The 16,073-nt window shown below is 49.4% G+C and overlaps 1 protein-coding gene across 1 annotated transcript; it reads left to right on the top strand.

Moving 5' to 3' along the window:
• Positions 1–166: 166 nt before the first annotated feature.
• Positions 167–14,425, top strand: LOC137593100 (rabphilin-3A-like). The gene is made up of 18 exons (XM_068311708.1): positions 167–400; positions 9,000–9,078; positions 9,181–9,192; positions 9,265–9,390; positions 9,464–9,593; positions 9,678–9,761; positions 9,840–10,014; positions 10,707–10,892; positions 10,974–11,138; positions 12,511–12,590; positions 12,757–12,831; positions 13,111–13,220; positions 13,312–13,438; positions 13,530–13,586; positions 13,685–13,839; positions 13,912–13,993; positions 14,081–14,177; positions 14,276–14,425. The coding sequence occupies exons 2-18, from the start codon at positions 9,011–9,013 to the stop codon at positions 14,404–14,406; spliced, it is 1,860 nt and encodes a 619-aa protein (XP_068167809.1). The 5' UTR covers positions 167–400; positions 9,000–9,010; the 3' UTR covers positions 14,407–14,425.
• Positions 14,426–16,073: the final 1,648 nt, after the last annotated feature.

The following is a 16,073-nucleotide window of genomic DNA, read 5'->3' as shown; positions in this document are numbered from 1 at the left end:
AGACTTAAAATAATAATTTCTCAATATGGCTGCATGGATGATGAGACAAATCGGACACTATTCGCTGCTGTACAGATAATCACGTCAGGTGATGACTGCCCACTTCAAGCGTCAGTGTTATCACTCCAGATCCAGGGGTTTCCTTCCCAGGGTACCAAGGGCTTTCCATCCTCCACGCAGGATAGAAGCCGAGTTCCCACGCATTGTGGAGGTCCGCCGTGCCTCTAGGAATAGATTACTCCTCCACTCAAAAAATAAAAGCACGGGTGTTGGTGACGGGCACCATGCGCAATGACTGACTCTCCTGTCGGATTGGAGCGCTGCACAGAAATCTAGTCCGCATCATTCCCTGACAGCTCCCTGAAAGAGAGGAGAGAGGAAAGCAGGGCTGGAATCACAGGTAAGGCTCTAAGGATTGCATCCTCTACCTAAAATCAATACCAGATTATTGCATGATCATCCTTCATTTACACTTTGAATGGATGCAGAGATGATGTTTTATTCCTTTGCCTCTTTTTTGATCATTTGCTGGAACACAGACTTTGCCTCGTCAGTTACTCACTGATCCATCTGAATGGGAAAAACAGAACATCTGTGAATGCAGTACAACTCTGCATGCAGTGGTGCTGCTGCTAATTAACCTATACGAGATGTAAATGAAGAAAATAGAGCATTGATTGATTCCTTTGTTTTACTGAAACATGTCTTGCTGAGAACATTTCTCTGCAGCAGAACGCTCCTGTGATTCACGCAGAGGTGTTGGTAAAGCCGATTACGCTTACAAAGCTGATTATTTTTGTGTCCTTGCATTGATTTTTACCACGCCATGCTTTTATTTTTGTTTTCTGCACTTATGAATGACTGATAAATGCAACCCCTGGTCAGCTGAATTTTTAAAAAAAAAACCCAGAATGAGGTACCCGGCTGTTCTCCTGCAACATGGGTGCTTCCTTGTTGCAGATCTGATCTCTATACCAGAAAACAGACCTGGTAAGTCATGTGCAGATTGTGTAGCTGCGGTCCCTGGGCGTTGCTGCAGGATTTTTTTTAGGAGCACACGCTGGGGGGTTGATGTGCCTGCAGACCAGGAGGGAGGAAAAAATATTGCCTAGAAATGGAGATGTGGGCAGGGCTGCTGCCCCCGGACAGGTGATTTTCCCCTCCTGCTTTTTAGGATGCGACCCCCCCCCCCCCTTCACATCCATGTGTCATTCCACCCTGGAGGTCAGGACGGTGGGCGTTTGTAAAAGACTCATCCAACCAAACCGGTTCATTGCTTCTGGTGCTAACATGGGAGGAGGACAGCGATAAAGAAGCCGCCTCTCGGTTCCTCCATCGCCAACTCCTCCTTTAGACCTGAAGCAAAAAGGGGGGGGGGGGGATTAAATGGGGGAAGGGTAGAAAAGACTGAATGAACAGCGTGAGAGATATCTGCAGCTGTCTTCCTCTCACATGAGCAACCACAGTAGTGATTGGATGACACCCTTCTGCTGGTACCACCTCCCTCTGTGTAGTTCAATCTCTGTTGGGGGAAAGGAGCCCAAAGGGAGAAGGGAAAAACTCTACGGATGCATCGCATTAAAGGAAAGCAAATAAAAGAGGGGGAGCATCGGGAATCACGGACGTTTGGGGGGGTGGGAAAGGTGAAAAAAAGATGGAGGAAGTGCTCTGCACACAACCTGCATTATTTAAACCTGACGGATCGGAGGCGACTGTACCCATAATCCCATGCTTTCAGCCTGCCTCCCTCTCTAACCACCTTTTTAAACACAAGACTGATGAACTGCAGCCACGTTTTCAAAAAGAAAAACCAAGCCGTTGTGCATGAGCTTTGAAATTTGGCACAGGTACAGACTGGTGGACGCTCACACACCGCTTTTAATCATTCTGATTCTCATCTTCTGATCTTGCCGTTACCATGGCCACAGTTGGTAAAGGTGCATGACTCCACGTTCCTCTGCGCTCCTCCCCAATCCCCACAAGAGGAGCTCGGAAACGAACATCACATGTCACGCTCTAAATATCCGTCTGTGCTCTGGAGCATATTTCTCAGTTTTTCCTGTGTGAGAGACTTTTTTATTTATTTATTTTTTCCACCATCAGGAGGGAGTGGCCTCATCCTCATATTCTCATCAGAGCAGGGGATGAGAATCGATTCACCGGCCGCTCTGTAGCTGGTGATTAGATCTGCTTCAACACTGTGGCGTATTGGAGAAGACAGATATAATTAACGTGGCCTTTAAGCAGAGTTGCCCCATGAGAGACGGGAGGTAAAATCCCAAACAGGATCCGTCTTTGTCTGAATCTATAAACCCCTCGTGACTCCGGTGGGTTTGTTGGAGCCGCAGTAACGTCCCAGAAGCTCCGAGTGACGTCTAACGTGAACAAACTTTGCATTTTCAAGTCAGGTCAAAGCTTATTTTTAGTCTTGCAGGGTTTCTAGACCAGAACAAGCTCTCGTTTGCCAACGAAGAACCACTAACAACCCTCCCCTTGGGGTGTACCTGCTTTTTTTTGTACCTGTTAAATTGTCAGCGGGACAAGAAGGAGGGTCAGATATCTAGTGGTGGCCGTCACTCTGAGGGATCAATACCAAGTCAGACGTCTTTCTTTATATGCTAAGAACCGTGGCGTTTATCTCAGCCGACCACCGGCTGCAGGTCACGTCTGCTTAGTGGGAAATTAATAGTGTGTTTACGACGGAGCTGCTCCGCTCTGATTTACCGCTCTTGTCTGCTAGAGTTCTTGTTTCCCAGAGATAAGATGGGAGGAAATTGAAGGAGCATGACTGGCCGATGCATCAGCAGCCGCTTCTTGAAGTCCCACACCTTACCTCTGGGGCATTCGGGCAGGGGTGGGGGGTGGGGAGGAGGTGAATCACCATCAAGTAAATCCGAAACTCGCTGCAGACTCTAGCTGGAGTGGAACGAATAGAGTTCTCCGTGTTCCGACGGCCACTTATTTCTGTCGCTCTAAAATGAGGCCTGGATGAAAGAGGTCTTAGAATATCTTGTAAAATGCAGGTCAGCAGACATCGTCCCGCTAAATATGAGGGTCATTACTGAAAATGAGAGCGACGGGCTGCAGACTGCAGTGTGCATTAAGTCGTTATTGTTGGACGGTCCTTCCTGTTTTGCTCTCTTGGATTCAGGCCCTGCCAGGAGGATGTTGTTTTGTGCACTTGAACGTTGCGCCTCTCTTCTATTCGAGAGGTGAGGCGTCCTTGCAGATGGTCCCACAGATGGCCCCCATCAGATGGCTGTAAACATGGACGACGTGCCCCCCACTACAGACCTTGAGAGGCCAATTCCTGAAATATAGTTGGGTTCTGTCTCAGTCTGTCTGATCCTTTATCAACTTTTCCTCCGTCGATTTATTGTTCTGTGCAGTAAGACGGCACCGCGTGAACGCCTGAACGCATCGATGCTGTACAGCGAGGACTCCCAGCGAGAGGCGACGGGGTGGGAGTTGTAAATAATTAAGAAATGCTGAGTGATGTTTTCCTCCTGCAGCGGAGGGCGTCTTGCTGCAGTGCTTTACAGTCCAGGTCCAGACCTCGCTAGTTCCGCTGGCATCTCGCGGTCCCTTTACGGCGTGTTGGCGGAGTTGTGCCATCAAACAGGAAGTGGGCGGCTACCTCTGTGTTTGTTCCTCCTCTCTATCCGGCATCGCCTCGTGTTTGAGCGTCTGACGGGAAGAGTCCTTTTTATGAAATCTAATTGGTTCACCGATCAATTTCCACTCGTGGAAGGCATGCATGTGGCTGGTGCTACGCTAACATGCATGCATCTTATTTCTAGAACCTCCAGAGGGAACAAAGTTGCCACCTTTACTTACGTACACTGAACAAATGAGCATCGAGCAGCATTTTGTCAACGATGAAGTAACACAACAGTAGAAGTGATTTATGGGTTTCCCTTACATCTCAGTAGCAGTTCTGCTTTTTTTTTTTTTTTTGCCGGAGGTTCTCTCAGAAACAGCGCCCGGTACGACGCCCGGTAATGAGTCTTTACTTGACATAAAATAATGAAGCTAAACAAGTTTTTCAGCTTCTCATCAAATCACATCAACATTTTTATTTGAGTTTCGTCTCTTTATGAACCTTTGCGGATGTGGATTTAGCGTCGTTAGCGCCTCACCAATCAGGGTTTGAATCGGTTCCAACAGAAATGTGTGGAGCGTAGGAACGCTTTAGGGACGAACCATCACCATAAACAAGAAAGAAATATTTATTTTATCGTATATTTATTAAGAAATGTAATAAATATACGACTGAGTCTCTGGATGACTCGACGTATGAATTAGTAAATTTGATTGAATCTGTAATAAGTCTGTGTTTAAAGTTGTGAATGAGTGGAATAGATTCAAAAGGAGGTTTGAAAAATTTCCCTCTTTCCGTCTTCCATTGATGTTCCGGATCACCGGTGGGAGACGAAACCGCCGACCAGCCAAGACCCTCCTGTTGAGGATCCGATTCATAATACATTAAACAATCTGAGTCAGCGCCAGGCCCGATGGAAACGAGGAAAATATTTCCCTTCCCTTCCTCTGTGGTTTGAGTAGAAACTGAAAATGAATGCATGTCGCCGGCTGCAGGTGAATTATCGCAATAATTACCTCTCAAAGACGATCATTTGTTCTATGGATGAATCTACTTCGCCTTGCGTGATGATGTTATAGTTGAACCCAACCTGATAAATTATGAATATAAATTCACAGAAGCTTCGTTTCTCGCTGTTCTCTGACAGATTGTGTTTGGGTTCTAAAGGTTATTCAGTCTTTAAAAGGAAAAAGCACAGCGTGTTACGGCTGAGGAAACATCTGCAGTGGGAAATGGCTATAATTTCACCAGGATTATTATGGGATGGTGACGCGGTGCCAACACATATCAACAGCTACATCAGCACCAGAAAAGTGCTGATCAGACCCATCGGGGGCCAGCGTGGCGTTGGCCCGGCGAGGGGCTGATGGGATGTGATTGGCTGGCGGCTGCTGCGCGGCTTTAAGGCCACTTCTATTATACATAAGTGAGTTTGGCCCTGCGGCGTTAAAATATAAATGGAAGCCTGAAAGATAAATGGAAATGAAGCCGATTGTGGGACATTGCGTTGATTTCCTGATTCTCATTAACCCATTTTAGAAAAACGCCCTTCCTGCAGGACGGCGAGGGAATCGTTGCCCTGGAACTGAAGCTCAGTCCGGCGCCGTTATGTCAAGTTAAAGCAGGCGGATCCAGAAACGATGAATTTTATCCCACCTTCTGAGGAGACGTTTGGTTTCTAGCCCATCAAACAAGGTTAAAGGTCATTAACCCTCTGAGGAATCTTCCCTACGGGCATTTTTAGATTACTATTTAGATTATAAACTTGAAAAGTTGAATGTGAATTTATAAAAACACACATTTACTGGTCGAAATGGGTTCATTTAAGTCTCAGGGTCGCAGCAGTGGTGGAATATTTGAATTAAAATAGAAGATAAATGTCTAAAAATAACATTTTTCCTGCTGATTCTGAATTGACGGGTTGCTTTGATGCCTCCGCCTCCTGCCCCAATCAGCAAGGATAGGCTCCGCTCTGCAGCAGTGACTCATAAACCTGCTTCTGCAAACCACCTAACAATAATCCGCGCCGGTGCCGGATGAGATTCGGAGCTCATCCCGTTCACCTGTGGGTATCCGAGGAGAACGCACGGCCCCCTGCTTCTAAAAATGGATGCAAACGGTGGAGGTTGTGCTGCGGAGAGTTGTGCGTGTGTTCGCCCCTGATGGAGCCCAGATGCTGGTGTGTATCGACCGTCCCCTCGGGCCGCGACGAGGAGACACGGGTTTCTAAATCGTTTTTTTTTTTTTCTCCTCCCACATGTGAAACGGGAGAGCTCCTGCTGGGCGTACGACATCCGATGACGAGGCAGATGACGGGAGTCCGTGCTCGCCGTCTGCTCGTTTCCTTGTTGTCATCTCACACACATGATCCTACTTGGCAGCGTTTTTTGCAGGTTGCTACGTCTGAAAGCGTGGTCGCCGGGCGCTTGGTGACATTTTGGGAAAATAAAAGAAAGAAAAAAACAAAACAAAAAAAAAACGAGGAAAACGTCTCCTGGTTTGAGTCATCGTAAAAAAAGGGAGGAAAGCGCGTAGAAGATGAAGGGAAGCGTCACGGATGACGCAGATGGGTGGCTTTTATAACCTCACCTCACGGGGGATGACGGTCTTGGTGGGGAGGGGGGGTGTCACTGTGATGTCACCGCTGCAGAAGAACAAGGGTCAACGTGACATCCTGCTGCAGACGGCCCCGTTTTAATTGGGGCCCGAGTACTTCCTGAATGCGTGCATTGGAAATGACCCTCGCTGACCGAGCGGCGCTTCTCTTTGTCTGAAGCAGCCGAGCCGATACTGACAGCTCATTATGGGAAAAGTGTGTCTACGCGGCTTTAGACTATTTCCTGAATGCTAATTGGATTGCCACCAGAGTCCATTTCTGTGATGCGGTAACATTCATCTCAACACCAGAGAGCTCTGGAGCCCCCCCACCCCATCCTCTCTCCTATATAACTACATTAGACATTCATAGGATTACAGTATTTTCTGCATTAAAAGGCGCGCTGGATTATAAGGCGCACCGGATTATTAGTCGCAGTCATTTTTTGAGAAAAATTAAAGGCTTTCAGGTGCCAAAAAATACTGTATTCCTTTCGGTGGGTGACGGAGGGGCCTCGCCGTTTGGCCGCTCTCGAAACCGTCAGGCTGTTGCAGGAAAGTGGACAAACGTTCCCATGAGGTGTGCGTTGCACCGAAGCCCACGCCCCGCCCATCTATCGACAGCAGCGAGAATTTGTCGCTGTGTGAATCCCACAGGCGGTGCAGCAACAGATTAGAGCTTAAACGCTATGTAGCCTGATGCTAAGCAGCACAACAGCAGCTGGGCGAGGGCGACGGGAGGCGCGCCCCACCTCTCCTCTCCCCTCCTCCACTTCCTCCCCGAGGCTCCACAGTGCTGGATATCACTGCTGTGGAAAGCCGAACACCAGTCAACCTTATTGATTTTTTCTTTAGCCTCATCTTTATGCATTCTTCGCCGTTACATCTCTGGCCGACAAACAACCGGCATCCTGCACCATCGTGGGCCGCACCAACGCCGTTTTGAGGATCTTCCCTCCTTTTGTTCCCCTCAGGACATACGCCGCCGCGTCCTCCGGCCCGTGACGGCCGCCGCTTCGCTCCATGTATCGCCTGGTAGAGTCTTGAAGCGGCTCCGAGTCAATCACAGACACACACCGGAGGGGCAGATTTGCCCGTGGGCGCTCGCCTCGGTGATTCCTGTTGACGTCTTTGTAGCAGCGGCGCTCTGAGATGAAGTGACATCACCGGTGTGTCATCACGCCGGGCCTGTGCTCTCAGCGCGTTTGTGAACCGTGTCGGGCGAGCCTGACGTGTCTTATGTGACAGAAGAGTCTCTGGTGGAATGAAGGAGGAAGTTTAGAAGACAGTGTTGAGGACAGCCATGATGGACGGATTAGAGACAGTGGTGCTGAACAGAAGACAGGAAGCTGAGCTGGAGGTGGAGGAAATGAAGATGTTGAGGTTCTCTAGGAGTGACCAGGTTGGATGGGATCAGCGATGAGTTCCTCAGAGGAACAGCCAAGGTGAGATGTTCTGGAGACAAGGTTGGAGAGACTCTGATGGTTTGGACACGTCCAGAAGAGAGATGGTGAGAACGAAGCAATCAGGAAAGAGGACAAGAACAAAGATGAGGTGGATGGATGTAGTGAGGAAGACATGAGGGCAGCTGGTCTTAGAGAAGAGGATGAAGAAGACACGCTGTGGCGACACCTAACGAGACAAGACCAAAAGGAAAGATTCCGATCTGGACACACGAAGTGACATCAACTTCCTGCAGACTCTGCAAACCGTTCCCTGTAACCCTTGACCTCCCTCCCGGTCCCATCATATCGCAAACCACCTGAACCATTGGAGATGGAGACACTTATTCATCCCTGTCGGTTCAAATTCACCTCCTCTTCCTCCTCCTCCTCCTCCTCCTCCTCCTCCTCAGCAGCGCCGCTATATGGAAGCGTCTGCTTCTTTGATCTGTGCTGAGTCATAAACCGGAGGGCATTCCTGACGCGTTCACTTACAGCTGCTTAATAACGGCTCTCTACAGTCTGGAAATCACACGACCCACACAGGAGGGTTGTCTTCATCGCTTCAGCATCGTTTGTGTTTAGATTCCGTGGATCTGATGTGTGTGTGTGTGTGTGTGTAGCGTTTGAACACATCTGTGGACACGGGTTTAGATAAATTGGGTGTGGAAAGAGGAAATCGTACTAATCAGTCTGAAAACAAGCGGACGGGAAGCAGAAAGTCGAGTCGTGACGCTTGTTAGCGACGCCACAGGGCGGCGGATTCGTGGTTTTTAACAGAACGCCAAACGCAGCCATCTCCATAGCTCCTCTTGTTGGAAGTTAGATTAGAGTTTAATTAAGTTTAATTTAATTAAAAGGGTGTGATGGGCCTTGGCGGAGCTCTGCAGTCCGCTGAGTGCTCTTCTAGCCGTGTGCTTTTATTACAGGTGCGGTTGTGAGTCGCAAAATAAAACCTTCCGGTTCCTCAGCAGGATGCGAACCGTCATTTTTGACTTTTCTGGAAACTCATGTTGGTTTATTCTCCTCCGATGTATTTTATGTCACTAATGTGAAGTCATCACAGCCACGCTTCGTTGAGCCCTACATCACCGAGTAGCAATAAAGGAAGTGTGTTTGGTGACTGGCAAAATTTAAGGTCAGCAGCGTCCAGGCTCATAAATCTGTGCAGAACGTCCTGCCGGATGAGCGAGCAGCAGCGGCGGTCGCCGTTTAGCCGGGGTGGCGTGGGGCGAAAATGGAAGTGTGGAAAACACATCGTTTTCCTGGCTTAACAAGACCGTTATTTCTCACCCAAGTCAAGCTCCATCTCCAGGACGTTAGCGTTAGCTCAGGCTGAATCCTTCTCCATCCTCCTCTAGACTGACGCAGCATGACGGACACGGTGATGAGCGGCGGCCCGGATCGTTGGGTTTCCAACGACAGGAGGAGCGTCCACAGGTGAGTCTGGTTACGCAAATCTGATTCAGAATTCTCTAAAAGTCCAACCACCCTCTGATGTTCTCTCTTTCTTTCTCATGCATCCCTCTGATTGGTCCACAGCGATAAAGAACAGTAAGTAGACGAACGCCACGGCGTTTTTTTGCAAGCGCGTAACCTCAACTGAAGCGTATCTTGGTCCCGCAGGGGGAACTGGACCATGCAGACCGGTTCTGGTTCCGGTCCAGACCTGACAGATGAAGAGAAGGAGATCATAAACAGCGTGATCACTCGCGCCGAGAAGATGGAGGCCATGGAGCAGGAGCGGATCGGGTGAGACGCGAGGCCTCCTCTCTCATATCTGCACGCTGTGGAACGTAATCCAGCTCACGTTGTGCTCCGGCAGGCGCTTGATAAACCGTCTGGACGACATGAAGAAGACCGTGTGCGGCGATGGGATGTCCCGCTGTTTGCTGTGCGGGGAGACGCTGGGGTCACCCGGGGTCAATTCGGTGGTGTGTGAGGACTGCAAAAAGGTGAGTCAGATCGACGGCAGAGGACGTGTTTTCCTGGTTGTGTGCTGCGTTTGCTAACGCGGCGCCTGAAATATCTCCGTGTAGAACATGTGCACCAAGTGCGGCACGCAGTGCAGCAGTCGCCCTCGTGCCGTCTGGCTATGCAAGATCTGCAGGGAGCAGCGGGAGGTGAGGTGTTCACACCTGTGAGCCAAACACAAAACAGACTGAGTTCTGGAAACGACTTCTTTTTCCCCGTCTGCTCAGGTGTGGAAGAGATCCGGCGCCTGGTTCTTCAAAGGTTTTCCCAAGCACTTCCTGCCGTCGCCCATGCCGCTATCTAAACCCAAAGACACGGTTCCCCCAGAAGCACCGGCGGAGTCCCAGGGGCCACCGCCGCCGTCCCCACCCAGGGAGCCGGTGACCCAACCGCCTGCACCAGGTATGGTTTGCACCTTTGAATTTCAGTAGTATGCTAATTAGCCTAGCTGGCATCTAATCTGTAGATGTGGTGACAAATGATTTGTGCAGATACCCTATAATCTAATAAAAATGAAGATAAATATAGAGAAGAACCACCCGAAGCTGAAAGAAGATTAATTTCCTGCACAATAAGTGGGCGGGGCTATCCTCCGCCACACTAGACTCCGCCCACTGCATTCTTGCAGAAAAGTCACATCACAGCCATCGTGGCGGTGACATTCTGAGTTGTGGAGTCAAACCAAACTCCAAAGAGGCCTTCCTTTGGTTGAATTTCCTTCCAGCTCCTCCGCCTCGTCCAATCAACTCAATTTGGCGGCGGCGCCCCGGCGCTGCAGAGGCGAGAAAGGGACGTGGAGCTCAATTAAGATGCGCGACCTCGTGCGGCGTGACACCGGAGGAGCCTCCCGTGATGGAGCCCCCCGTTATTTCATTTCACACTTTTAATGGGATTACCTGAGCGGCGGCGCGTTTTCCCCACGGAAGTGACGGGCGGCTGGGGCAGACGAGCAGCTGCTGCTCGTACAGCGGCGTGTCGCGGCGTATGTAGGTCAAAACCTTCGGATTGAAAAAGCTGCAACTTCAAAGGTACCCCAAGAGACTGGCGAGAGTTGCCCCCCCTTGTGTTTATTCTGCTATGTTCTTATTTTTTAGGACCAGAGCCAAAGGTCCGGGCTGGTTATCCACCCGTGGCGCCCAAACCATCAGTGGGACGAATGGCCGCGGGCGGGGCTGGGATTGAAGACGCAGGACAAGGCGGTCCGGTGGTGATGAAGAAGACTGTTCCAGTCCAGAGCTCCAGACCTCCGCCCGTCGCGTCGGCCTTGCTGACCCACCAGGGTGAGGGTCGGCCGGGGAACCGCCCGTCACTGTCCTGAGAGAATCTCAGACGACTGAATGTGATTGTGTGTCCGGTGGCAGGAGAAGGAGGAGGTTATTCTCTCGGTCCTCCCGAGCAGAGAGCGCCCCCTGCAGTACGAGAGGAGCGGAGGCAGCCCGCCGCTTACAGCGCTCCTCCGCCGCGACAGCCGCCCCCGCCTGCCGAGGAGGAGGAGGACGCCAACGACTACGATTCGGACGAATCCAGTGAGTGCACCTCCTCTCGGAACAAGCGGCCGAGTTTAGCATGGCCTCGTGTTCAGGTTGCCGTCGGCGATCTGGTGCCTTGTCAGGTAAACAGCGGCGGAGATACTCGCCTTTTTTTGTTAATGAAGTAAAACACGTGGCGGAAAAGCCTTCGGCGTTAGACGTTGACAACCGCCGCATCATAACTGCGTCAATGCTTCTCCGCTGCTGGTAATAATTCATTCAATCATTTGTTCATTTTCCGACCCGCTTATTCCGCTTTCGGGGGTCACGGGGGTTGTTGGAGCCACAGAGGACTTACAGGCGAGAGGCGGTGAGACGCTGCGGTAATAATTCACATCCATAAATTGTCCGATAGTCTGAGCAAACAGCGACTATCATCCAGACAGCGCCTGTTGAGCCGGGCAGAAAATGACAAATGATAAGCACCATTTGTCATCAAGGCATAATAATCAATGTCCGAGAAACGAGAACACGGAGGACGCAAAATCCGAATCGTTAGATCAATATTGATACATAAGCTCTGTGATTGTGGTTTTCTTCAAGAGCCCCATTTTAATCACGAGGCTGGGGCCACGGCGGCTACGTTCAGCGCCTGCAGCATCAGACGGCCTTTATTCCCTCTCCGGGGGCCCGGGTGTTAATTTATTTTATAGAGGTCCGGGAATACGGAGCTGTGCAAATAATTTGCAATGAAACGGGGCTGACAGGATCCAGATTCCCTCGCGGTCGGCCCAGTCCTCTGAGACGGGATTGAAAATGTGCGAAATAGCAACGGTTTTCTTCGCCAGATGAGGATGATGAAGATGAGTGAAATCAGGACAGTCTTCCATCAGGTATTATTTCATTAGTTTAACATTTTCCGACCCCGATTCAGGATGTTCCAGGACTGTGTGAACACAGGAAACTTGTTCTTTTTCAAAACAGATTAGATTCACTTTCACGTCGTCTTTCGTCACACATTTATTCCCAGAATGAATACAATCTCACGGTGCAAAATAAACGGAATTATTGTGAACGACTCAGTGCACGTGCTAACAGGTGACCCCACAGAAAATGCATTTAGGGTTTCTTTTCATCTTCCATGTTTTATCTAAACATCCGACTTGGTGACTTCATCTTTTATTTATTTGCTTTATATTCTAATCGCCGTCTTCATTATGAGACTTTCTGCTGTTTATGTCGGATAAAAAGGATGTTCCAAGAATGAAGGTCAGGATGTAGATTTCACTTCTCCATCTTTTCCCTCTGATCTGCGCCGCCTCTCATCCTGACGTCTATTTACAAGTTTAGTGTCATTTAAAATCCACGATCGTCCATCCTTTTATTGACACTCTTAATTATTTTAATCTCTGCTCCGGGCCTCTTCCAGCCACTCTGGGCTCTCTGGAGTTCACTCTGCACTACGACCAGGAAAGCAACAGCCTCCACTGTGGCATCCTGAGAGGAAAGGTACCCTCCCCCCCCAGACCACCACCACCCCCAACACCCTCACCCCCCACTCAGACGACAATTACAATCAAGTGGTTCACGCTAAAAAGCTCCTGAATGGCACTTTAACTTAATTGCTCTCCGCTGTGCGTAATGATGATGACGATGATGCAATGTTTCCACTCAGGGGCTGAAGCCCATGGACTCCAACGGATTGGCGGATCCTTACGTGAAGCTCCACCTGCTTCCAGGGGCCAGTAAGGTAAAAAGACGCACCTTTCTACGTTTTTTTTATTAAGTATTCATCAACTTAATGTTCTTCTAAGCAAAAAATCGAGGAATGGTGATGTTCTAAAGAGAGGCTTTTCCTCTAGCTCAAGCCTGACACCTGGTGGTGGGGAGAATGTTTCTTAAACGACGAGGTTGGGAAGTAAAAATACAGGAAAGCTGCTGCGTTTTCAGTGCCCAAGGAGGCAAATCTCCTTCGTGTAGCTGCTGTCAGATCTCATGTGTTGATCGCAGTTTCATTTCCCTCCATAAGTCCAACAAGCTGCGCACAAAGACCCTGAGAAACACCCGCAACCCCGCGTGGAACGAGACCCTCACCTACCACGGCCTGACGGATGAGGACATGCAGCGTAAGACCCTCAGGTGGATCCCACTCGCCCACGTGTCTCAGACGACGGCTTCCCGGAGGCGTCGGACATCCCCATGGTTACGCTTCTCCTCTGATTCCCAACAGGCTGTCCGTCTGCGATGAAGACAAGTTCGGGCACAACGAGTTTATCGGCGAAACCCGAGTGGCGCTGAAGAAACTGAAGATGAACCAGAAGAGGAATTTCAACGTGTGCCTCGAGAGAGTCGTACCAGTGAGTTGAAACTCAATTACATCCAAACTCCGGTCGGTTCCTCTTGTCACAATCTCTTATTGACCCTCTGTAATTTCATTCCTCCTCGCAGACTAAGAGAACTGCAACCGCCGGGGGAACCAGAGGCATCGCGCTCTACGAAGACGAGGCAATGCTTCACTGGCGGGCATACCCCGAGTTTCAAATAATCCTATCTCAAATCTCATGAAATAATTACCCCTCCTCTTCCTCCTTCCTCTGTCTCAGCCGGGGAAAGATAGCGGCGATGTGGAGGAGCGCGGCCGCATCCTGATGTCCCTCATGTACAGCTCCCAGACCAATCGCCTCATCGTGGGCGTGGTGCGCTGCGTCCACCTGGCCGCCATGGACGCCAACGGCTACTCCGACCCATATGTGAAAATGTAGGTGGGGTAAGATGGAGAGGGGGGTTGTGGATTGGGAATAAAGGAATAAACCGTCCTTGTGGTTCATAGATGTCTGAAACCGGACATGGGGAAGAAGGGGAAGTGCAAAACGCAAATCAAGAAAAGGACTTTAAACCCAGAGTTTAATGAGGTTTGAGGACGACTTTCATCGCAAACACAGAAATGATTGAGTCGCTGCTTTTATAGTCTTTGGGAAGTAATGTGTGGATCTTTTCAGGAATTCAGCTACGACATTAAACACAGCGAACTGGCCAAGAAGTCTTTAGACATCTCCGTGTGGGATTACGACATCGGGAAGTCCAACGACTACATCGGTAAATATTTGCCAGGCTTCGATTTAAAGGTTTCCTCACTTTGATTCCCGAACTGAATGTTTATACCCCCCCCAACCTCCACCCCCTTTTCCTGACAGGTGGGTGTCAGCTGGGCATCACTGCCAAAGGGGAGCGTCTGAAGCACTGGTACGAGTGTCTGAAGAACAAGGACAAGAAGATCGAGCGCTGGCACACCCTGTACAACGAGAACCACGATGCCAGCGATTAACCATGTGCCCCCCAACCCCATCCCTCCTACCCCTACCCACCCTCCCACCCCCATCCTCCCTACAGCAAACAACCAAACTGTTGTTTCATCTCCTGATGCAGCAGTGTTTTTATTATTTTTAATCTTTTTATCACTCCCCCCCCCTTCTCCCCCCATCCTAATCATTACTCCCCCCCCCATCTATTTTTTTAAAAAATGTAATATATCTCTTCATTCTCAACAACCCCTCTGCCTGTGCTGACGCTTCATCTGCCTCCGGGACGAATAACGAATGAATGAATTGGAAACGTGTCGACCGTCGGCACGCCAGGAAAAAAAAAAAAAAAAAAGCAATATGTGACGTCATCTGAAGTCCCAAAAAAACAACAACAACAACAAAAAAACAACAACACTCCAAATTGGGAAAATCCTCAATGGCGCTCCTGTCCTGGAGTTCTTTGGACCGACGTTGCGATGACGTCACGCGTCCGTGCCAACAAGCATGCCACAGATCTGCACCTTCTCAGAGCTCTAACGCGCCCGCCGTCCCCCCACGTGTACAAAATATAAACCCACGGAGAAATGTTTACATGCCGACACACCGCTCAGGTTAGGACAGACGCGTGACGCACAGGAGAGTCCCACGCGCGGACCGTGAGACAGGTGAGACAGGTGAGCCCAGGCTGCTGTGATGGCACACCCTGAAGACTTGAGAGGAAAGCGAGCACTTTTTTCCACACAATTCTCTCACACCTCACCAGTCTTTTTAGTGTTTACACTGAACAGACGCCACTCTACCTGCATGCACGTTGCTGGTGAGTTGGGGGTGCGCCCCCCCCCAGTGCACCCTTTTTGCACAAGGCAGGACTCCCTCTCTCTCTCTCTATATATATATATATATCTACTTCTCTCTCTCTCTCTCTCTCTCTCTCTCTCTCTCTCTCTCACACACACACACACACACACCCTGCCACGCCCCGTTCATTCTAAGCTTTAGTGCGTCTGTTCAACACTCCACGGCAAAAAGGAAAGAAACACAGAAAGCACACCTCACCAAGTGGAAAGACCTCAATTTCTACAGCTATTTGCTAATTATTAAGATGAAAACAAAAAAAATCCTATGCATGAAATGTCTTGTGGGTCAAGATATATATATATATATGAACACACACACACACACACACACACACACACATGCACAGACACATATATCTATATACTTTGTAAGAAACTAATGCTATTGTAATGTTTACACTTCTTCCCCATAACATTCCTGTTAATACTTTATATCCGAGCGGCCATATTCTGCATGACTCTGGTAACTATGGTGACATCTTTAGTTGCATCCACAGGATAGGCTGATAATAACCTGAGCACACCGACAAAAGACTATTCCACTCTATCCGTAGCACACGATGACGTCACCTCTGTACATACACATCCTGCGTCTTGTTTTCTGCGCGCCGGGCGCGTTACGCGGTTTTCCGGTGCGCCACTTTCAGCTCGGTAGTTTTTTTCCTCTCTGACCTCGACCCGTAGCTGTCTTCTCTTCGACTCTGCCAGTCCAGTGGAATGTTTATCTGTGTGTTTGTACATAGATAGTGCATGAACCGGGAACATGTATGTTTGCAATTAACTTTGCATGTAAAGATTTTGCAGAGAGTTTACACGGATCAATAAAATCTCAT

Source organism: Antennarius striatus, chromosome 3 (assembly GCF_040054535.1).
Source record: "Antennarius striatus isolate MH-2024 chromosome 3, ASM4005453v1, whole genome shotgun sequence".
Lineage (NCBI taxonomy): Eukaryota > Metazoa > Chordata > Actinopteri > Lophiiformes > Antennariidae > Antennarius > Antennarius striatus.
Note: the sequence above shows the minus strand (reverse complement) of the source record. Positions and strands in the feature narration are given on the sequence as shown.